General features: G+C 32.3%; 1 protein-coding gene across 2 annotated transcripts in view; it reads left to right on the forward strand.

The window, feature by feature from the left end:
- Positions 1 to 24,694, forward strand: part of strn (striatin, calmodulin binding protein) — a 53,331-nt gene that overhangs the window by 19,448 nt on the left and 9,189 nt on the right. Inside the window, exons 2-13 of one of the 2 annotated variants that reach the window (XM_058791438.1) lie at positions 1,908 to 2,011; positions 5,077 to 5,150; positions 6,652 to 6,733; positions 12,262 to 12,438; positions 13,355 to 13,490; positions 13,576 to 13,738; positions 17,387 to 17,497; positions 20,391 to 20,534; positions 21,264 to 21,400; positions 22,443 to 22,618; positions 23,530 to 23,577; positions 24,551 to 24,672. In XM_058791438.1, coding sequence (XP_058647421.1) covers positions 1,908 to 2,011; positions 5,077 to 5,150; positions 6,652 to 6,733; positions 12,262 to 12,438; positions 13,355 to 13,490; positions 13,576 to 13,738; positions 17,387 to 17,497; positions 20,391 to 20,534; positions 21,264 to 21,400; positions 22,443 to 22,618; positions 23,530 to 23,577; positions 24,551 to 24,672 — 1,474 coding nt within the window. The remainder of the gene's footprint in view (positions 1 to 1,907; positions 2,012 to 5,076; positions 5,151 to 6,651; positions 6,734 to 12,261; positions 12,439 to 13,354; positions 13,491 to 13,575; positions 13,739 to 17,386; positions 17,498 to 20,390; positions 20,535 to 21,263; positions 21,401 to 22,442; positions 22,619 to 23,529; positions 23,578 to 24,550; positions 24,673 to 24,694) is intronic. The other variant, XM_058791439.1, reaches the window with a different exon arrangement.

Below are 24,694 nucleotides of genomic sequence, written 5' to 3' on the forward strand. Positions count from 1 at the left end.
CATTTTTTTGTTTTGCATGACAGTAATTAATAGGTTTGCTGTGATCATGTCATGACAATAATGTCACAATGCATAAAAAGTCATAATGGCCAAATTTATCTTTCACAAAAGTTTCCTGATGCAGAATCCTATTATTTTTCTCTGAAATGTTCTTGAGCGTGTTTGTGAGCTTGTCCTCAGTGTCTGCTCACTTCGTCGGTTCTGTTCAGATGGATGAGCTCTGGATTCGTGAGCTGAGAATGCTGGGATGTTTTCCACATCTTCATCAACATTCCTGTGTGCAAATATCCGTGTTATGCAAGACACGACCGCGCTTCGATCTGGCCTTGGTTCCCAGCGCATTACAGCATTCTGGCAGAATTTGTGTGAGATTGTGTGTGTGTGTCTGTATGTGTAAAAAAGTGTTCAAGTTCACAAAATAAACGTCATAAAAGCATCCAGTTAGATTATGACGTATGCTTTTGTTCTGTATGCCTGTTGTTTTGATCGGTGCATGAGCGTGTGCAACAGCGTGCTGGTGTTGTGCTGATCTTCGCTCATGTTAATCTGATTGTGTTTCTGTCATGACTTGTTAATTGACTTCCCGCATTATTATTGCCCAAGATGCCATTTAGAGACGAATTCCAGACATTCCAGGAAAACTCAGGGAAACGTGTCGGGTGACGTGGTCACATGGTGTCAAACTCATCAGGACGTGATTAGTGGTGTGATTCAGTTCAGAGTTTCATTCTGGTTTGGTTCAGATGCAAATCAAGTTCACATTAAATGAGAATCAAGCGCACGTGAACATAGCATGCACTCATTTCTGTCTTTGCAGAGAGGATATGAAAACTATATCTATCTATCTATGTATGTATGTGTGTATTTACACACTCACTTTTTTTCTCAATTTTCAGAATTTCACAAAGAAACGCATTGAATTAAAGATGACATTTTGGAGCAGAAAGATTGAAGTAGTCCATTAATGTTTTATTTACAATTTAGAAAAATAAGTTTTTACAGTGTAATGAAAATCATTCTGTTTTTTCCAATTTTTGGGGATTATATTTTAATTTGAAAAGAATTCTGTTTTCCATTTTCATATTGTTTTTATTTTTTTCAATTTTATATATATATATATATATATATATATATATTTCAGTGTGAATTAAATTTGACACAACTCCTACAATGATGTATACTTATACTTATACAGTAATTATCATTTGGAATAAAAAAGTGCTTAATTGTCAATTACAATAATGTCAAATAATTTTTCACAGGAATGTCCTTTTGTATTTTTATTTTTCATTTTTTTCATTTTTTTTAATCGTCATGAATTCATTTGAAAAATATATTTTTACAGTGTAAGAAATCTTTTTAAGTGTTTTTGTTTTTTTTTTAATTATATTTTCATTTTTTTCTGTTCTGTTATTTAAATAAGCATTAATTAATATAAAAATCTTTTACACTAATGAAAAACAGTTTTTTTTATCATATTTTTATTTTTCCTTTTTTTTTAAATTGGCATGAAATCATTTTTTACAGTGAAAATAAAATTCATTCTTTTCTCATTTTTAATTTTTTCTGTTTAAATTGGGGAAAAAAATTCAGTATTGTGAAAAAAAGGTTTTTGGGGTGTCTATTATATTTTTATTTATTAAATAGTTTTTCAATCAGCATGAATTAAAATTGATTCAACATACTTCAATGATTTATACTTACAGTAATTATCATTTCGGAAAAAAATGTGCTTAATTGCCAATTAAAATAATGTCAGAAATGATCTCTCGCGGGAAAACCTTCATGCAAAATGTAGTTTCTTTTTTAAATGTTCTTAACGGTTTTCCAGCCAAGTAAAGAAAATCATTCTTTCTAGACGCATTTCTAGCTCTGTATAAATAATGAATATGTATGTTTTATTGCAGGCTCAGATTGCGTTCCTGCAGGGCGAGAGGAAAGGCCAGGAGAACCTGAAGAAGGATCTGGTGAGACGGATAAAGATGCTGGAATATGCTCTCAAACAGGAGCGGTCAGTAAAACACACACACTTTCATCATCCGAACATCATTCACGCGCGTCTGTGTGAACACAGACATTATGTAGCTTGATTGCAGGGAGCGAGGCGCGTTTGAGGCTTATTTGATGATGAGTTCCCATGATTCCCGCATTCGCTTTCATGATGAGTCACGCTCAGCCTCCGTACCGCTCAGATTATACTCGTCCTCTGTAGGGGAGTGCGATATGGACAAAAAGCGACATCTCAATATTTTCTGTGATTTTATCGATAACGATAATTAGACGATATTTTGCTGAGTGTGTTATTGTGCTGATATCTTAAGGACTACCGTGGACAACTGCAGTTTTTAATATTCTTCATATTCTGTGTCATGGTCAGTGACAGAAATTAATATTTTCCAATACATTTAAATTGATTTTTACCTTTTTAATGGGCATTTTTACCCATTTTTTCTACAAGTGTACAATCATTTCATCTTCACAATTTTTCATTTAATCAGTGAATTAGAGTAATAAGACATAAACCAAACAAATTAAATCAGTATCAACTAAATTCGTCTTTGCAATGCAGAGGAAACACAGAAGCTGCATCTGAAGTGGCGTTTAGATGCATTTACACGCTGTTTAATGCAGGACATGAATGCATTTAACCTGAAGTTACAAATGCATAAATAATGTTTTGATATATTAAACATAAAACTTTTGAAATTATTTAAATAATAAAAGATTTTCTGAATGTGAAACTAAAACCGCCAGCAGGTGGCAGCAAGCCACTGTTAATAAGTGAGTCATTGTGATTGAACCGAATCATTTAAACCATTGATTCAGGAACGAACACCGTTATAAAATATAAATTTTCTGCCCCCATATCTTGAATTTTGTAATCATTTTAAATGCATTTTAACAGACTGAATCATGCAGTGAAGGAACACACTGTAAATGCGCACTAGAGTTTAACTTACTAGACTTCATCACGTGATGCAAGCATGCACTCTGTAGGTGTGTTTGTCAAAATGTCAAAAATGTGTAATGTCAAATCGCACATCATTAAAACAACAATTATGATATTATCTCAGGGAATTTTGTTTTTACCTTTGTAAAGACATTTTTCTGACTTTAAATTAATAAATTAACTCTAAAAATATATATATTTGTGAGCTTTTTCAAATTTCTAATAAAAAAAAAATTGAATATGAATGTTACCAATCAAATGAAATAAGTATTAAAAACAATATTTGTGGCTTGTATGTGTATTTTTAGACGTTTAATGAGACTCAGAGGTGGAAATTTTAAATGATTTAATTAACAGAAAAGATACTTTAAAAATGAAACTAAAACTGCCAGCAGGTGGCGGCAAGTCACTGATTTTATCACTGAATCATTCATTCAATTGATTCGTTCAAACGGCTGATTCATTCAGGAACGAAGCAATTGAATCACTGACTCGCTAGATTCATTTAAAAACGCAGTTCATTCATAAACGAAACACCGCTGTGTTTGAATGGAGATGCGCTGCGGCTCAGCTGTGACTTTGTTTGAAAATATTTTGACGAAATAGAGCAAAATCAGGCAATAATGTTATAGTCAGACAATGTAAGTCACTTAATATTAACTTGTTGTTTAATGAACTGTTGTTTTAAAGCAGTATCACATTTGCAAACTCCCTTAATAATCATTCAAATAGATCTATGCTGTGATGCATTACTTAATGCTGCAAAAGCACATTGTAAGAACATTAGAAACCTTTGCAGCTCCTCTCAGCGCAAACACGTGTTAATCGGGTCAGTCGCACTGGTGCTCCTAAATATTTGTACATAGTCGCACGCAGTAGTTTTCAGTCGCAAATGGTCACACTGTAGAGCCCTGCCTTAAATCAGTGCGTCAGAGCCGTTCCTGCGTCAGTAGCTGAGGTTCAGTCCTCATACAGCTGGATAACACACCGCTTTCTGTCTGGGTGTCATGCTTTTGTCACGTCAAGAAACAGCTTCTTAGTTCTGCTGTTTACAGTTACCAAGCAACAGCACATTAATATTGAGTTCATCTGACCTGCGTCACTGGAGTCTGTTTTACTGCTTTGAATGAAGCTCATTTAATCTGAATTTACTGTCAAAACTACCTGTATAATAATATTAGATCTGCTGTTTTCAGAGGGGTCTCTTAAATCAAATACTAGTAACTGTTTTCTTGTTAATCAACTGAGCTACTTATTATTTCCCAGATTAACTGGATGAAAAAGCGCAATTTAAAAAATAAAATGAATATATATTTTTTAAATGATTTAAAATTTTAATAATTTAACAAAATAATTTAAATTAAATCAATTAAAAAAAATAAAATCAATATACGTATTCGAAAAAAAATAATTTAAACAATTAAAAAATGAAATGAATATATCTTTAAAAAATTATTTAAATTTAAACTTTTAAAAATTAATATAAAATAAAACATTTATATATTGGTACCGAGCAATGTCGCAACTCACCATATTAATTTTGAATTCATCTGATATGTGTCACTAATGTCTGTTTTACTGCTTTGAATGAAGCTCATTTAATATGAATTTAGTCAAATCTTATCTGTGGTTTAATATTAGATTTGCTGTTTTCAGTCTTTTCATCCTTAAATCAAATGCTAGTTTAAATGCTTGTTTTGTTAATTCGATTAATCTATTTCTCAGATTAATTGGACAAAAAAAAGCACAATTTAAAAAAAAATGTTATATATATATTGGTTAATGCACATGCATGCATGTTTAACAATGACTTGCGTACAGTGAGGACAGTTTATATGCAAAATGCAAATGCTCATGTATTATTATTATATATATTTATAACAGAAGGATGTAAATTATGCACTGGATTAAAACCTGTCTCGGTCTGACAGCATCAGATTAGGCAGAAAGCCTTTGGTTTGTGGAATGTGAGGCGATTCCCAGAGTTCAGTCTGATTTACCGTGGTATTCGATCCCATCATGACTTCTCACATTCAGGGAATTTATAGACTCGTCCCACACGCATGTGCGACTGAAGGTGCTGTCGCCGTGGCAACAGTCTCTCTCTCTCTCTCTCTCCTCCGCAGGTCCAAATACCACAAGCTGAAGTACGGGACGGAGCTCAACCAGGGAGACATGAAACCCCCCAGCTACGACTCGGGTAAACAACAGCCTTCATCAGCCTTCATCTGCTCACAGTTCCTGCAGACACCAGCTCACACACACACACACAAAGAGAAGTAATAGAAAAAAAGAAAAGTAATATTATAATAATAATAATAATAATTTTATTGTACATTTTGACTGCAATTTGATGTGAGATTTAAAAAAAATAATAATAATAATTTGCTGTGCATATTTGTAGAGTTGCACAATTTGGCCAAAAAATTCAATTATTATTATTATTATTATTACTAAATAAAATATGAAAATTACTATAAATAAATAAATAAAAATGTGTAATATTTAACTGTAAAAATTAAAAAAAATACTTTTAAATTATAATAATTTATATTATTTTAATTTAATTTTACATTTTAATTGTGATTTGATATGATTTAAAATATCCAGGTTTACTGTACTTGTATTTAGGGCGGCACAATTTGGCTGAAATTTTGTGATTTATATATCAATATGGCAATAAAATAATAATAATAATAATAATGATAATTGTTATTATTACTACTATTACTACTACTACTACTACACTAAATAAACATTTTAAAATTACTAAATAAAAACTAATTAAGAAATATTACTATTGTGTTATTATTTCCTTAATAATTACCACATTAATATATAGTGAATATTGCTATTTTATTATTATATTTTATTGTATTATTATTATTATTATATTTATAAGTGTGTATATATTTGTTTTTCTCTTGCTTTTTTTTAAATTACAGAAATATTTCACTGTAAAAAAAAATGTAATCATGTATTCAATGTATTTATAGAAGTGTACCATTTCAATACTAATGTTAATTGATTAATTGAAATGATAAACCATCAAACTTTTATTTTGACGGAAATCTGCAGGGCACCTGTAAGCTTCTTATTTTGATTTTGAGAAGATGGTTGTGTTTCCAAATGCATCTTAATGCAATAATCACACTTAATCACGACATCGTGATTTCAGTTTTACTTTAATTAATCATGCAGCCCTACATAACACTATAATCAAATTATGCTCTGGCTGGCAAAGGTTTGGACACATCTGCTCTTTTTTTTTTAATCATAAAAAGTGCAAATAACATAAAGATAACACAGAAGTCTGTGTTCATGTGACACAAATGAAAAATCTCATACATCTGAACATCATCTCCATCTAGATTCCAGCTCTGCTTTCATTTCACATTTATATTTGTCTATAAAACTGATCTCAAGTCTTCAGAAATCATGGAAATTAAAACAAAACTCTTGTCTGGTCAGTACAGGTACGCTTCTACAAATTAGGCTGGATTTTTTCATGAACCTTCCGTAAATCCAAACAAACAAACCAGACTTTCATGTCTGATGGACGTCATTGTAAAGCACTCTCAGAGCGATTCGTTTGTCGCTGCAGTCTGTAATGATGAATGTGAATGTGGTCAGACAGGAAGCTGTGAGCAGCAGATATACTGTGAGTGACAGGTGTCTGTCGTCCTGTGTCTGACCTTTAGATGAGGGCAACGAGAATGAGGCTCTTCCTGAACCACCCAACAGTCAGCTGAGCTGGAAACAGGGACGACAGCTGCTGAGACAGTGAGTGACACACACACTCACACATACACACACACACACACACACGCACACTTTGTGCTGCGTTCACTTCACTGAAAATGACGACCTGCTTCGTTTGTTTACAGAACTGCAGAAATTAATATCCAATTAATGCACAATATTCAAAGACATTTTTTTTTCTGCTATAATTATGACCAGCATTGTTATTGTTAATTAAAACTATTAAAATAATTTTCATTAACTGAAATAAAGCTGAAATAAAATAAATGAATATAAAAATAAAAATAAAAGATGTGTATATATATATATATATATATATATATATATATATATATATATATATATATATAGATATATAGATATATATAATGTGACCCTGCAGCACAGCAGCAGTCATAAGCAACACAGGTATATTTGTATCAAAAGCCAACAATACATTGTATGGGTCAAAATTATACATTTTTCTTTTATGCTAAAAATCATTAGGATATTAAGTAAAGATCATGTTCCATGAAAATATTTAGTAAATTTCCTACCATAAATATATCAAAATTTAATTTTTGATTAGTAATATGCATTGCTAAGAACGTAATTTGGACAACAGCAGAATAAAATCAGATAAAAACATAAAAATAACTAAATTACTAATACTAAAACTGAAATTAAAAAATAACAAAAAGTTAAAACAAAACTAAGAAAAATGACACAAGCATTTAATAAAAATGAAATAAAAATGAAATAAAAAACTAAAAATATACAAATAAAAACTACTTCATATTATTAATAAATACTATGATAGTATATAAATAATAATAATAAACAGAGTATGGCAAAACTGGTATTAATTATATTAAATTAATTGATTATAACACATTTTGTGATTCCAGAATTTTCTTCAATAAAAACAATTGTTATTAAAATATTATTATTAAATGTTTATATTTTTCACCACACAATCAAAAGAATAAAAACATGAAGTTAAATTTTGCATAAAGAAAATGAAGTCTATTTTAGGACTATTCGTTTATTTTTCTTTTAATATTGTGACATCATTAATCGTCCCATTTATGCAAAATATAATTTCTAGCATTTATACCATCATTTTTAGTTTTTATTCTTTTGATTTTTAGGATGAAACGTTCTTGACAGGTTTCATAAGACCCATATTTTTTAATAAATTAAATGTTAGTTTCAATTTGCATCTTGATTTTATGTGGGTTTTTTAGCAATTTAATTTAGACTGAATTTAAATTATGATTAATATAAAAACAGCAGTTAAGAGTATTTAAATGAGTAAAGACATGAAAGCAGTAGAAGAACTGCGGTGTATTAGCGTTTGATTGTACGTGACACACACACAAGGTAAAGTGGTTCAGGTCACTCCCACACCGAACATGAAGTTCTTCCACACCTCCACACTCCTGTCTATTTATAAACGCTGATCTATCTGCTGATCTCCAGCATACACGAGCGTCGGCTGTCATATCGGCTGTGATATTGAAGCTCATTTTAACTTCAGCATTCAGAAGAAAAAACAAAGTTGAGGCGTGATGTAATGAAGCCCAGCACCGTTCACACCGCAGTGATTTGATGAGGTTTAGTGCTCCGACTGTAATCCTGAAACTCAGATGAACTCTGATCACATGACTGTCGCGCTACAGCACCAGACAATATGATGCATCACAATAGTCCATACGACTCTCGACTCGTTCGTTATAGATGTTTTTCCTAGGGATGTAACGATATCAAAATCTCGCGATACGATGATATTGCGATATGAAGTCCATGATACCATATTTATTGCGTTATTAAAAAGACAAATGAAGAATTATACATTTTAAAGTTAAATTATTCTATCTAATGCACTTTGGGAGTTCAGAATGAAGAGCTCCAACCCATGTTCTTAACTAAGAAACGTAAGTCAGAAAAAAGTCAGTGAATTGACTTGTAGCTGAACTTTAAAGGAGACTTTTTATTTGTGATATACTGTCTCAGTCTAAATTACATTCACACTGCTGTTTTAGGAAGACAAACAAATTAGAATAGAATAGGGGTGCGCTGATCCGATACTCAGTATCGGTATCGGCTCCGATACAGTCATTTTCAGCCGGGTTATCGGTTAGACGAAACCGATCCAAATCCGATATTGTGTTTATAGCTACTATTCTGTTATTGTTAAGACCCACAAAAGCTGCAAAAACATTATAAAACACCATAAAGTTTTCGTGCACTATATTTCAAGTGTTCTGAAGCCATTCCGCAGTTTAATGTGAGATACAGATTAATATTTAAGTCGACACTTCTGTCTGTCATCCTCCATTCAGCGTTCAAACTGCGTTCTGTTACGACAGTCAAGACGACAAAACTCTCTCCACTCTGTTATACTTGATCTGTAAATAAAGTTCAATGATTTTGCTAGAGTTGCTAGAGTTTTGTGCTGTTTCTAATGTTGCTCTAATGTTGTTTTGTGCTCATGTTGCTTTCTACCGGGTGTCTGTTCGGTCACGACACTGTTGTAGACAGCACTATGAATGGGTCTTCATGAGCACAGTAACTGAAATTTAAAACTGTTAAAAGAAAAGGCTCAATAAACTGTAATACACTACGCATTAATATCTCTTTCCTTTGTTCTTTGAACTTCTCTATGCAGACTCCGTGTTGCTTCAAGCGCATCATTCTGTGCTCGGAGTGCGCATAAGTGCTTTGTGCAGCTCTGTATTTGGAGCCTTTCGTATTGCAATATTTTTGCACAATGAAAGATTATTAACAGCCTTTCTTGTTTGTCTCATCTGTCATATGGTGCTGCCTCATTACTGTGCAGTACGTTTAAAAGAAATATCTTTTAATTTTACAGTATATATATATTTATATATTAATGCATTCATGGAAAACAAGTATATTTTACAACAATACAAAGAGCAATATATCATTTTTACCAGATTTAGTCCTACACTTATTCACTTTTCTTTGTTCCCAATAAATGTTTTTTTCACTAATTTTATATTTCACTTCTAGAGTAACTTTTGTTACCAAATTATCCACTAACATAGTTTATAATAGTATTTTTGTCATAGATTATATGCATTCATTTATTGTTTTTATTTACAATAAAGTTGTCTATATTTAGTAGATTGTGTGTAAAATGCAAAAGAGTGATGATCAAGTCAACACACACTGAGGTATAAAAATTCAACACTGATTAAAAAAAGACTGCCCAGATATCGGATCGATATCGGTATCGGCAGATACTCTGAATTGGTATCGGATCGGGATCGGTTCTGAAAAAGTGATATCAAGCCACCCCTAAAATAGAATAATAATAACAACAATGACGGTAATAGCGAGATATAGTAAAACAATTGCACTGTAAAATAAATGAAAATGAATATTTCATAGGTATATTATTTCTGCTTTACACTACTGAAGGGGTATCACAATACTTCTTTCCTAATTTCAACACTTGAAAGAGATATGTTGAGTTTGGACTGCATTTAAGCCGCTCGCTGTCAGTAATTCAAGCTGCACTTTAAGCTTTTATTTTGAAGGAAACTCCAGCTTCAGTGAAAACAGGCACAAAAACACGTCTCGCTACAAATCTAGTGAAACGCTGAGTTCGTTTGACAGATACTATATGCATATATATATATATATATATATATATATATATATATATATATATATATATATATATATATATATATATATATATATATATATATATATATATATATATATATATATATATGTGAGGGGTAAAATTGGATTTGAGTTAATCTGTTGTTTTTATTAGCTTTATATAAAAACAATTGAAGTCTATGGACATGCCTTTGATAGATGTGTGTGTGTGTGTGTCTCAGTGACAGTAAGGCTGAATGAATGCGAGATTGTTCGTCTCGTTTGAGTTTCCTGTGCCTGGAGAGAGACTGGTACAGCGGGAGACGCCACACTCTCGCTCGCTCGCTCTTTCTCTCTTGTTTTCTTCTAAAACTGCTGCTAAAGATTTAGTCGAACGCTCTCCCTCCAGACATCAGACCGCAGGAGTGTTAGCACAGGACCGCTGTGTGTGTGTGTGTGTGTGTCGGGTTAACTGAAGGTACGTGAACCATACGCTGACTGTACTGTTAGACGCTTCTCTCTCACCTCTGGAGTTTGACTTTAACTGCATGTCGAACGTCCCAGAGAGCGATAAACCTGAAGAAACAGCATTTGAGACGCTCAGAAATTACTTGTCGTGTTTGTAACGGTGTTTGCTTAACCCGTCATGCTTCTGTTTCAAGGTTATGTTTAACTAAAAGTAAAACCATAAAAAATATTATTTTAAATAAAATAAACATTTTCTGAAATAAAATGTTTTTAAAAATTAACAGCAAAATTAATAATAAAACTGTATAGACATATTTTTTAAAAACACAAAAACACATAAAATGACAAACTTTAACTAAAACTGAAAATCATAAAAAATATTTTAAATAAACATGAACTGAAATAAAATATTAAAAATATATATAAAGTAAAAGTAAAGTAATATATGAAATAATAAAATTAACTAAAATTAAACGGTAACACTTTACAATAAGATTCATTAGTTAACTACATTAGTTAACATTAACTAATAATAAACTGCACTTATACAGCGTTTATTAATCTTTGTTAATGTTAATTTCGACATTTACTAATACATTATTAAAATCTTGTTAACATTAGTTAATGCACTGTGAACTAACATGAACTAACAATGAACATCTGTATTTTTATTAACTAACGTTAGCGAGATTAGTAAATACAGTAACAAATGTATTGATCATGGTTAGTTCATGTTAGTTAATACATTAACTAATGTTTAACTAATGAACCTTATTGTAAAGTGTTACCATTCAAACTAATATCATCTAAATACATAACTATATATTTCTACAAATTTACAAATGACAAAAACGCACAACAAAATTATTCAAACTAATTCAAAATATTAAGGAAAACTGTAATAGTATATCTATTATATAGTATAAACTATAATAGTATATTAGTGATACTAAAATGACTAAAATGAAGAAATATGAAAATAAAAATTAATTCAAAATGTTAATAAAAACTATAATAGTATATGAAGAGCTTGCAGCTCCTGTTTAACCCTAGAATTAAAAAATAAAAGCAAGAAATTATATTCTGCATATAGAAAATGACAACTATTTATCAACCAATAATATATATTTATTTATATTGTAACATACTTTTAAATTTTTAATGCATCAGGGCACAACGCAAGATGTTTTCATGCTTCTGTTTATTAAAAATATAGTTTCAGGTAAAAAAATTTTGGATTAATTTTAATTAATAAATTTGATTTTATTTTAATCATTTGATTTTTAGGCTACTTACTGTATTCTATATATTTGTTTATTTTTCAATGACAGCTGAAATCATGTGTCACGGTTGCAGTTGCTTGGTTATTGCTTTGTATAAATATTAACTGAGTGCATTAATATGAGTTAATGTGCAATCTGAAGCGTTTGGACTCTCTAGCGCTGATGTTTTTCCGGCGTTCTCAGGTACCTGCAGGAGGTGGGCTACACCGACACCATCCTGGATGTGAAGTCGCAGCGGGTCAAAGCACTGCTCGGACTGACGGGAGACAGCGGAGAGAGACCCGGAGACAAGCGGACCGAGCCCATGGTGAACGGGACCGAGCCGTCCTCGCTGAAGGACAGCACCACCACCATGATCGGGTCAGACAGACCATATTAGCTGATTTACTTCAATCACTGACCAAATATCAGCCCATATTATTATTTTATTTCATTTCAATTTATTTTACTCCCTGAAGGTATATCAGTCTTTGTTTGTTTGTTTATTTATTTATTTAACTTACTGAAGATATAGCAACATTTATTTATTTTATTTCCATTTTATTTTATTTTACTCCCTGAAGATTTATCGGCACATATTAGCTTTATTTATTTATTTAACTCACTGTTGGCTAATATCTTATTTTTATTTTACCACAATATATATCTGTCTCTATTTATTTATTTATTTATTGATTGATTGATTGATTTTACTCACTGAAAATATATCAACCTTTTATTAGATTTATTTATTTATTTTACTTACTGAAGATAAATCAACTATTTATTTATTTGTTTATTTATTTAATTTAACTCCCTGAAGTGATATCGACCCATATTAGTTTGTTTAAGTCACTGACGGCCAATATTATGTTTTATTTATTTATTTACCTACCAGAAGTAATATTTGCCTCTATTTATTTGTTTGTTTGTTTGTTTGTTCGTTTAATTCACTAAAGATATATCAGCCCTTATTTATTTATTTTACTCACTGAAAATATCAACCTTTATTAAATGTATTTATTTAACTTGCTGAAGATATATCAGCCCATATTAGCTTTATTTATTTATTTAACTCACTGTTTGCCAATATTCATTCTTTCATTCATTCTTTCAGACACATTTCAGCCCATATTATCTCATTTATTTATTGTCCCCCACTTTTTTCTCCACTCTACTTGCTATTACTAGTTCGGATGAGAAATCTATATTGTTGGTAAGAAGCAGAGATGCTGTGGATTGTGTGACTGTGAAACGCTGGCGTGATGATTGATGTCTGCTCTTGTTGGACCCGCAGTAAAGCGGAGATGTCGGAATCTGCCACGGTGCTGGAAGCCTTCAAGTTCATCGAGAAAGCCGCGGCTGAGTTCAGCGATGAAGAGGATGACGACGACAGCGAGGGACAGAACAAGACCATCGTGGACCTCACCACCGTGAGTTAACTAACGTTCACACCGAGAGCCAGAACATGGCAGTTACACCAGCTGCCCTCGCTCACACTTCCTCCTCCTGTCGTAGATGGTGAGGAGGAAGGTGTCTCCGTCTCCCTCCTCTTCCTCAGCTGACATGAGCGACGACTTGGACACGGATGAGGTTCTGAAGGGCTTCGACTTTCTGGCCAATAGTGAGGACATGGAGGGCCCGTCTGAAACGCCGTCCTCCGGAGAGCGAGCCGACTGGGGTGAGAGTCAGCTCTCTTCCTGCTGAAAACACCAACACATGCAGAACAGACGCTTTATAGCACAGATTATGCTGACAAACAGGCAAAGATGCGCCAGGGGTTTGAGATCATGCAGAAGTTTGGGGTCGCATTTATTTGCATTTTTATGCTGGAAAGTATTTACAAGAACAATATTTTATAACCACAGCGAGTGGGTGCAGAAAGAGAAGAAAAACACGTAAACATTCGAAATGGGTCTTTATTATGGCAGCAGCTGGTATGCAGTACAATTTTAAAATGTGTATTATATACATAACTATATCGCATATAATTATATAATAATAAGTGTTTTTTTAAAAACATTTTACACAATAAAAAGAATACATTTGAAAAATAAAATTCATTCTTTACAGCAGACAATCGTAAAATATGTAACTGAATTTATTTTCACAGACGTCTATATGAGAAACGATTACCGACTGAATATGCTGCTCAAGAAACATTTCTGATTATTATTAATGTTGAAAACAGTCATCCTGCACAATATTTTTGTGGAAACCGTGATACATTTTTCAGGATTCACAGATGAATAGAAAGGTCAAAAGTACAGCGTTTATTTGAAATTTTTGTGACATTGTAAATGTCTTTACTGTCACTTTTAATCAATTTAATGCATCCTTGATGAATAAAAACTTATTAAAAAATAAATACTGACCCTAAACTTTTGAATGGTAGTGTAGTAATATTCATAATTATAGGTGCTTATTGTCGTGCTGATGGTGATATTTTAGTATTTAGTTTTTATTTTTAAATTTGATATTTTCCTTATATTTTTTTACAGTTTTAATTATTTTGTTCTGTGTTTTTGTCATTTGTATTAGTTTTTGTTTTTTAATATGTCTGTATAGTTTTTAGTAATTTTTGCTTTCATTTTAGTTATTATAGTACATGAACCTTAACTAGGTCAGAATGAGAAATGTTCTTGTTGCTGAACTAGCTGAAATAATAATTTATAAGTAATATATATTTTATAAGAAATTAATTAAAGAAACATTAAAATATATATATATATATATATATATATATATATATATATATATATATATATATATATATATATATATATATATATATATATATATTTATTTATTTATTTATTATTTTACTTTATATTTCAACATTTTTAAATATTTATTTATGGTAATAACCCTGGTGCTACAATTATATGTCAATATATCACATTTATTTTCCTTGCAGTATTGCATTGATACTTTGGATGCTTGGTTAGTTTTTATTTAATCTCTACAATCATATAATTTCCTCTAGTTCATTTAGCACACTGTAGCTGTTAGACTCAGATCCTCTGTGAGAAGTCGTGTCTCAGTTCAACACTTTAAAGCAGCTCTTCGGTCTCTTTGTAAAGCGTTGTGCTGCTCTCTCAGCTGCAGTAATGCTTTAGAGAGAGTTCTGCGGGTTATTTATCATGTGATGCAGATTGTTTTGTGCTGTCTCTCCAGCATCATGCAGGAACGAACACGAGCTGCTCCTCGCTTTGTCTTTCATTGCAGTCGATGGCAGTGTTTCAGTATTTCAGAGCGCCATCAAATGCACTGGATGTGTTTGAGTTCCTGTCTCCTCGTGTGTTACACACTCACTCACACACTCACACTCACATATACACGCACGCACTAACACACACACACACACACACACGCACACACACACACTCTCTCTCTCACACGCACTAACACACACACACTCTCTCACACAGACACACACACACACACTCTCACACACACACACACACTCTCTCTCACACAGACACACACACACTCTCTCTCTCACACAGACACACACACACACACTCTCTCTCTCACACAGACACACACACACACACACACACTCTCTCACACAGACACACACACACACACTCTCTCACACACACACACACACACACACACACTCTCACACACAGACACACACACACACACATTCTCTCTCACACATACACACACACACACACTCTCTCTCTCTCACACAGACACACACACACACACACACACTCTCTCACACAGACACACACACACACACATTCTCTCTCACACAGACACACACACACACACACACACACATTCTCTCACACAGATACACACACACACTCTCTCTCTCTCACAGACACACACACACACTCTCTCTCTCACACAGACACACACACACTCTCACACAGACACACACACACACACACACTCTCTCACACAGACACACACACACACACACACACACACTCTCTCACACACAGACACACACACACACACACACATTCTCTCTCTCACACACACATACACACACACACACACACTCTCTCTCACAGACACACACACACACACACACACACACATTCTCTCTCTCTCACACACACACACACATACACACACACACACTCTCTCTCACACAGACACACACACATACTCCCTACCCCTCAATCCATCTCTGTTGAGTCTCTGAAGAGAATTGGACTGATTTTTCTCGTTCATACAGCCGTCGATCAGCTCTCTAATTGAAAACGGTGCTGAAAGGGTTTAAACTGCGGCTCGGGCCGCTGCCAGAACTCTCCGTGTGTAGTATTTCATGACTTCAGCACTATTCGGACAGGATTTCTCAGGCTGCCGTTAGTCACATGACCATAATGCAGACGTGATGTTCAGGAATCAACACTGAACTCTTTATACGTATTTCGGACATTATAATGACCTTTTTAACTCTATTTATTGATGATTTTTTGCATGAGAGAGATAAAAAAAAGGGGAAAAAAACAATAAACCAACCGATCAGATCAGACAAAAGTATTTCTTCCTCTCAGTCAGTCACAAAACACTATTGTGTACACTCGCAACAAGATACATTAAAATAACAAAAAATAAATATAAATGTCATCTGAAAATATATAATCTAAAAATATTTAATATTTAAAACATTGACTGTAAACTTGTAGGAAACGTTTAAAAAGGTCCAGAACCTCTATATTCCTAACCTATATATATATATATGAAGAGTTTATTTGCAAAAACAGATAAATCCTTTATTTTATATTATTTATATTTTAGTTAGTTACGGACCATTTTGACTATTTATGCAATTAGAGAAGCAGTCTGTGTTTTGCATTACGTTATATATACATATATTTTTTTCTTGTATTACTATGCACAATTATGTTTATGCTCACTAAGATAAACAAATATAATAGAAATATATGTATATTTATTTTCTATTTTTGTTATTATGGCCCTTCTTAACTGCTTTTTTTTCCTATAAGCTCACAGTCATTGTTTTGCAAATATTTTTATAATATATAATGCATTCCTGAATTTTGTTCTTGTATAGCAGCATTTATCATGATTGAGGTAGAAAACTGCTGAAATTCTGATTTAGACTGCATCAGCAACTATAAAAGCTGATATGACTTTCTCCGAGGCTGTGTTTTAGTCCTGATCTCACGTCCTGTTAGATCTGATGAGCTGGACATTCACAGACGTTATGATATGATGTTATGATAGATGTATATGTACAGTAGAGTCGTGGATCCGGTTCAGTGTGATGTTCTGAATGCGAGTAAAGCGTGCGAATCCGGAGTCAGGCCGTGTAACGTGTCTTCCTCCCTCCTCCGTGTAGAAAAGGAAGAGCAGAGCCCCTCGTCTGAGTCCTGGGACGTGGATGAGGGTCTGATCTCTAAACTCAAGGAACAGTACAAGAAGGAGCGCAAGGGCAAGAAAGGGGTGAAGAGTAAGTGGGACAGGAACCTCTCGCTCGCCGCCGCCTCTTTTTTTTTTTTTATTTACTCTTTTATTTCTTCTAGTGCTCAACCGATATCTGCTTTAAATGACTGAAATCTGCAAAACAGGAGGACGATATGATGCCTGGGTGAATCTCACACAAACGTGGCCAGGTCATATTTCAGGGACATACAGTCAAACCTTATTCAAAATTTATTCAGAGACCTTCAACATTTCTCACATTTATTTGCTATAGTTTAGAAAATGGTAATAAAATATGACAAGAACTGTGTCAGAATAAATTCATCTTGATAATGTCAGATAACTTTGATAGAAAGGTATGTAATAAACCATGATCAGGTCAAAGTATCAAATCTAATTTTTGGTAACAAATTTTTATCAATTTTACTGGTAGTCGACTGTACGAAGAATTTTTGGGTGTAATATGTCACAGTTCACTTTATTTTGTTATCCTCACTTACATAAATTAATTTTAGTGTCCTGCACCCGCTAGCAAAAAATATCCAAAATTATATCTGCTGTCTGAATAATTTTTGGTTTGACTGTATATTCGTTATTTATTTATGTTATGCATATTTTTAGGACTATTAAGATTTTTTTAAAAATATTTTCCTGGTTATTAATACAAAGTTTTTACTACATTACTGTAAAAAAAAAAAAAAAAAAAATTGGGGTTAAATATGTTTAATAGTCATGAAAATAACAGAAATCATAATGCATTGAAAGAATTGGTGTAGGATTTACATTTTAATTTGCAATTTGCAAAAAAATAAAAAGTGAAATTTTGAAGCAGAAAGACTGAAATATTATTATTTTTATTTTATTTAATTTCTTGTTTCTTGTAAATGTATCTTTGTTTTATTTACAACTTCTTTTTTTTAAATAATATGATTCATTTTCTTTATGCAGAATAATTTCTCATTTTTTATTTTTCGCTTTTTTTATAAAATTCATAATTTCTTTTTTTTTTTTTTTTTTTTTTTATGAAATCTGATCCGAGCGCGTCTTGTTTTTGTGAGATTCACACATTTATATATTCATTTAACAATGGAAGCCGTTTGGTCTGATCAGGTGTTGCTGATCATGTCAGAATCAGCCGATCATTAGGCCTGCTGTATCGGTTTATCACTAGTTTCTTCTAATGTATCTGTATAATTCCTTTCAAAAATCATTGGCTAGTTTGACAAAAATCCAGCCGCTCTCTTCAGTCCTCCCCGTTGCTCATCCGTCCTGTCATCTGTTCCTCCCGTCATCTTTTCTTTTAGGATCCAGCTGCATCTCTCACACAACTACTGTTTCTGTTCTCCTTCATTTAGTTCTTCAGCTGCTCATTTCTGTTGCTCTCTTTGCATTTATGCTGGTGCTCTGAGAGGGGTGTGGCTTGTTTGCTCCGCCCCTCTATGAATGAGGTGTGTGTATAAATCAGGCTCCGCCCCCTTCCTTGCTTCCACTGTAAGAAAGTTCAGATGGGTCTTCAGCAATCGCTGCGCACTTTATCAATTATCACTCTAATTTTTCCTCTGATTTTTATTCCAGTGCTTCATTTCTTTGTCATTTCATTCTGATGGATTTATTACCGTGCCAAATCAGAAAACAGTCCACCTTTGACCAGGAAAGCAAAGTTAAACTAAGCCTAGACCAGAGATGCCCAGAGTTGACCTTTGTTGACCCTTGATCACAGTTATTACAGTTAACTAAATAAATAAAACTATAAAAGCCGTTTTCAAATAAAATAAATGTTAATATTTAAAAAACTGCTAAAAATGACAAAAATACAATAAAATTACTAAAACTTTACCTAAAATTAACATGAAATCAGGAAATATAAAGGTAAAATCTAAAATATTAACAAAAGCTATAACAGTATGTCAATGATACTAAAATTACACTGCCTTTGATTTATCACAAGTTTTGTTTTAACATTTGTGTTTTATTTTTGTATAGAAATCAAAATAAGTGTATTTGATTAAAAAATAATTCAAATATTCTAAAAAATTATTTAAATTTTTAATTATTTAAAAATACTATTTAATATATTTGAATATAATATTAATATAGAAAAATTATTTTCATATATCAGTGTTTATTGTCTGTATTTCTCTTGGATTGAGGTAGAAAACCATTGAAATTCTGACTAGATGACAATAAAATCAACATATCTTCATTTACATTGTTTTCTAATTTACATTTTTGTTTTAACACTTTAATTTATTTTTGTAAATTAAGTGAGTTTGATTTAAAAAATAAAAATAAAAAATTAAGTTCTAAAAAAAAAAAATATATATATATATATATATATATATATATATATATATATATATATATATATATATATATATATATATATATATATATTTATTGTTTATTTATTTATAAAAATTAAATGTAATAAATGTTTATATAATATAGTAATACAACAATTTTATTCCTGTATAGCAGTGTTTATCTGATTTCCCCCTGGATTAATGTAGAAATCCACTGAAATTCTGATTTACACAGCAATAAAATCAGCATATCTTCAATTCTAAATTACATTTTTATTTGTTTTATTTTTGTAAAATAAGTAAATTTGATTAAGAGAATTTTAAATTCTAAAATTGCTGTTTAAATTTGTTTAATTATTTTAAAAAATAATAAATGTAATATATTTTAATATAATATAGTTGGATATATGCAACATTTACTTTTGTCTCGCCTCCCTTAATAAAGTTGATTTTTGGCTCTTCGTATTAAAAAGTTTGGGCATCTAGACGAAGCATAGAAGGGAGGAATGCTTCTTTTTATTGTTTTAAAAATGTTGAAAAATATAAATATTGGTCGAAGGTGGGCTGGACTTTGCCTGGGTTTCTCAGATGAAGTGTGGTTGTTGTGGTGTGTTTCAGGGCCGAACCGCTGTAAGCTGCAGGACATGCTGGCTAACCTGCGTGAAGCCGAGGATCTGTCGTCCATCCAGCCGCCGGTGCCTCCTCCCGTCCGTCCCAGCCTGCCCCGGCTCAACGAGCATCCGCTGGGACGCACCGACGAGGGTATTTCTGACACACTCACGGTTCTGCTGAGTTCACAAGTTTCAAAGTCGTCGGATCACGTTGTTTTCACACTGCATGACTAGCATTCAGTCGCTGTCTGAATCTCTCAGATCGCGTCTTTGATTATTCACACTGCGTGATTGTCACTCGCGTAAACGAGCACCGATTTGCCTCCGATTTTGGGCATTTGTCTACGATTTCGCAAAACCTGTCACGGTTCTGTCAAGATCTCATGAGTGACACTTTCATTTAGATCGCTAAACTCCAGCTTGTTTGTCGCTGTTTTCAGACAGCGCATGGTTGCCAGATTGCTTAAAATAAGCAATGTATCCGAAAATGTATCCTTGTAACAGCGAAGCTCTGATTCGAGGATTTGAACTCTTGATATCTGGCAACCGCACACATGAAAGCTGGCGTAGTAGAGCCGTGTACAGCAGTCCGCAATAACATTTTCTCTTTTGTCTTTTTTCTTTTTTTTGTAGAAAATAAAGAGGTTTTTGGTAAAGTTTTTATTTTTTTAAATACATTTTAGTTTCATCTTTTTTCGTCAACGAAATTGCATGTTGATATAGTCATAGTTATCGTTTATTGGCCTTATTGTCGTCTCATCTTCATCTCATTTTAGTCATGGGGAAAAAGTTAGTCAACGAACATTTTTCATAGTTTTCGTTAACGAAATTAACGCTGCTGCAGACGCTGATGCGTGTGTATGTGTGTGTGTTTCTGCAGTTGAAGCCCTGACGTTCCCCCCGTCCTCGGGAAAGTCCTTCATCATGGGGACAGACGAGACGCTGGAGAGCGAACTGGGTCTCGGAGAACTGGCCGGACTCACTGTGGCTAACGAGGCCGAGAATCTGTCCTACGACGTGAGTCCAGAGACGACAAAAACCTTCTCATTACTGGAAACTAAATGCACATTAACTGAAATAAAAAATGCAATACTTAACAAAAAATCTAAAGTTATTTAATTTCAGCTAGTTGCCAAGGCAACATTTCTCATTTTTGTTTAAAGTTGTGGTAAAATAACTAAAACTAAAAAAACTGTGTTGACATTCTAATAAAACAACTAAAAACTAAAAAATTACTAAAAATGTTACTAAAATTAAAATGAAAACAGAATTTAAAAATAAAATCTTTCAAAATGTTAAGAAAAAGTGTTATTTTAGTATCATTGAGATACTATTATAATATATATCGTATATTATAATGTATGTAAATATCATGATGCATATCAGTTTTTATTTTTTTAATTTCCACTTTCATTTGAATTTTAAAGTTTAAATAAATACATAAATTAGTAATACATAAATACATAAAGTAAACTTGTTTCAGCTTGTTGCAAAGGCAAGACTTATGTTTTGTTGAATTAATTAATTAACTAAAACTATATCATATAAAATGCTAATTATATTATATAGAATATAATTATATATTTTTAAAACCATCAGCAAAATTACTAAAACTTTAAAATGAAAACTAAAAATAAAATTTATTTTAAAATATTAAGAAAACATTATTTTTGGTCTCATTATTATTATTATTGAGATACTATTATAGTTTTATTAATATTTTGAATCAGTTTTATATTTTTATATTCTTCATTTTAGTTCTCTAGCTATTTTGTTTTTATTATATTTCTCATAAATATTAAACATTTTAAATTAAAGCAAAACATTATTAATGTTTTAATTAAGTGAATCGTTTGTTGCAGCTGTAGTGTGATGGTTTATATATATATATATATATATATATATATATATATATATATATAGTTGATACTATGTCAAAAATGGCATTTTTTAAAGTTAATACACAAATAGTCTGATTGAATAATGATATTAAAATGACAGCTGGTATTAATTTCAGTGGAAATGTACTGTATTTGTGAATGTTTCCTGCTTTTCTCAGATCACTAATAATAAAGACGCCCTGCGGAAGACGTGGAACCCCAAGTTCACTCTCAGAAACCACTTTGATTCGATCCGCGGTCTTGCGTTTCACCCCATTGAGCCGGTTCTGATCACCGCGTCTGAAGATCACACGCTGAAAATGTGGAACCTGCAGAAAACCGCCCCGACCAAGAAGTGAGAGACTCATTATACTCTTAATTATATAGGGTTTTTATTAATATTTAAATTAATCAGTTTTCATTCTAATTTCAGTTTAATGTTTTGTCATTTTATGTGCTTTTGTCATTTTATTAGTTTTTTAAAAATAAATTAAACATTAAAGGGATAGTTCACCTTCAGTTGCTGGTCCCCATAGAATAGGTCATTGCACACTGAGTCCGAAATTTTCACACGTTAAAAAATAAATATGACCTCATATTGTGCCAATCATGTTTTCACACTGCCTCCGAATCTCAGGTTTGATTTTCTGCGTTTTCGCATCCATAGCAAGCGTTTTGATAGGAAAGGATGACGAATACAAAAAAAACCTCCTAAAAAAACGCATTCGAAAATTTCGGAGTCAGTGTGCAAAGACCTTCAGGGAAAAAAACGCTATGCAAATCAATGGGAACCAACATAAGGTGAACTATCCCTTTAATATTTATATTTCAGTATTAATTTAGTGTTTTATTAGTTTTTTAATATTACTGTTTAGGTTTCATTTATATTTATTTATTTATTTCAGTTTTATTTCAGGTTTTTTATTTTATTTTTTTAATATATATTACATTTAGGTTTAATATTACTATTTAGGTTTCATTTATTTTTCTTTCGGCTATTCTCATGTTTTTTTTATTATTTTTTTTTTTTTTAAATAGTACTATTTATACAATACTATTTATGTTTAATTAGTTTTTATTTCAGTTTCAGCATTAGGTTAGTAATTGTGGTGCCTCAACTTAAACTAAATGAAAAATAGAAACGTTTTCATTGCATCTTTTTATTTCATCTTTAATATGTTGTAATAGTTCTAGTTGTAGTTAAGGATAGTATCCCTGTGCTTCGCTCAGGTCGGTCAGTGTAACCGGTTGTTGTTGTTGTTTTAGGTGCGCCGCTCTGGATGTGGAGCCCATCTACACATTCAGGGCTCACAGGTACGTGTGAATCACGTTCAGATCTTATAACTGCTAGAGTTGGGTATCAAATGGTATTCAATAAGATGCGTGCATTTCGATTTTGCTTAACTTTTCCTGCTTTTTCATTTTAATGTGATTTAAAACTATTTAAGTGCAGTAACGGATAGAACTATATAACAGAGAACAGCGGTCTTGGTCCAGATTCCCGGTTTGTGTAAAATTCTGTGCATTTCACTGCAGAAAAGGTTGTTCTGGGCTGGAACTGGCTTCTTTTGTGTTTATCCACCAGTGTGTAGAAAACTACGTCAGTATATCATCATAAACACAGCCGTTTTTTGTCTTAAGTGAACGTAAACAGATGAGAAAGAAAACTCACATGTACAGTATTTTTATATCTGCGTGCGTTCGGTGTTAAAGAGACAGCAGCCTAATAAACACACTGCCTTTCATTTAATGTTCATCAAAGAACAAAAAATAATCATTCACTCATCTTGACTGAATATCTTTAATAACTTTAATTAATTAATCTATATTTGATTTTTGACAAGAAAACCATGCAGTGTTTTTAAAGTTTTAATTACAGTTTCTGTACCTGAAATTTGGTTCAGTTGTATTTATTTATGCTATTGCTCATTGATTTGTTTGTTCCTATTTTATTACTGACTGTTTACTTGACTTTAACACCTTAACATTTGAAATTTATATTAGTCTAGTTGTTTTTGCTGTGGTATTTTTGTTAAAAGCATAGGCAAAAGTTCCTCTTTGAGTTCTGTTGGCTGCTGATTATATAGAATTTTTATATATATATATATATATATATATATATATATATATATATATATATATAGAATTTTTGTCTTATTGGCGTCGAAACTAGGAATCGATAAGCAGAATCAGAATCGGAATCAATAAAATTAAAATGATGCCCAACCCTAATAACCAGCCTAATGCAGTCTGTGTCTGATGTTGTTCTGGTCTGGTCTGGTCTCAGGGGTCCGGTTCTGTGTGTGGTGATGAGCTCCAGCGGTGATCAGTGTTTCAGCGGCGGTTTGGACGGGACCATTCAGTGCTGGAACACGCCGAACCCCAACATCGATCCGTACGATTCATACGGTGCGTCCCTGAGTGTGTGAGT

The sequence above is a fragment of the Onychostoma macrolepis genome, chromosome 11, assembly GCF_012432095.1.
Source record: "Onychostoma macrolepis isolate SWU-2019 chromosome 11, ASM1243209v1, whole genome shotgun sequence".
NCBI lineage: Eukaryota > Metazoa > Chordata > Actinopteri > Cypriniformes > Cyprinidae > Onychostoma > Onychostoma macrolepis.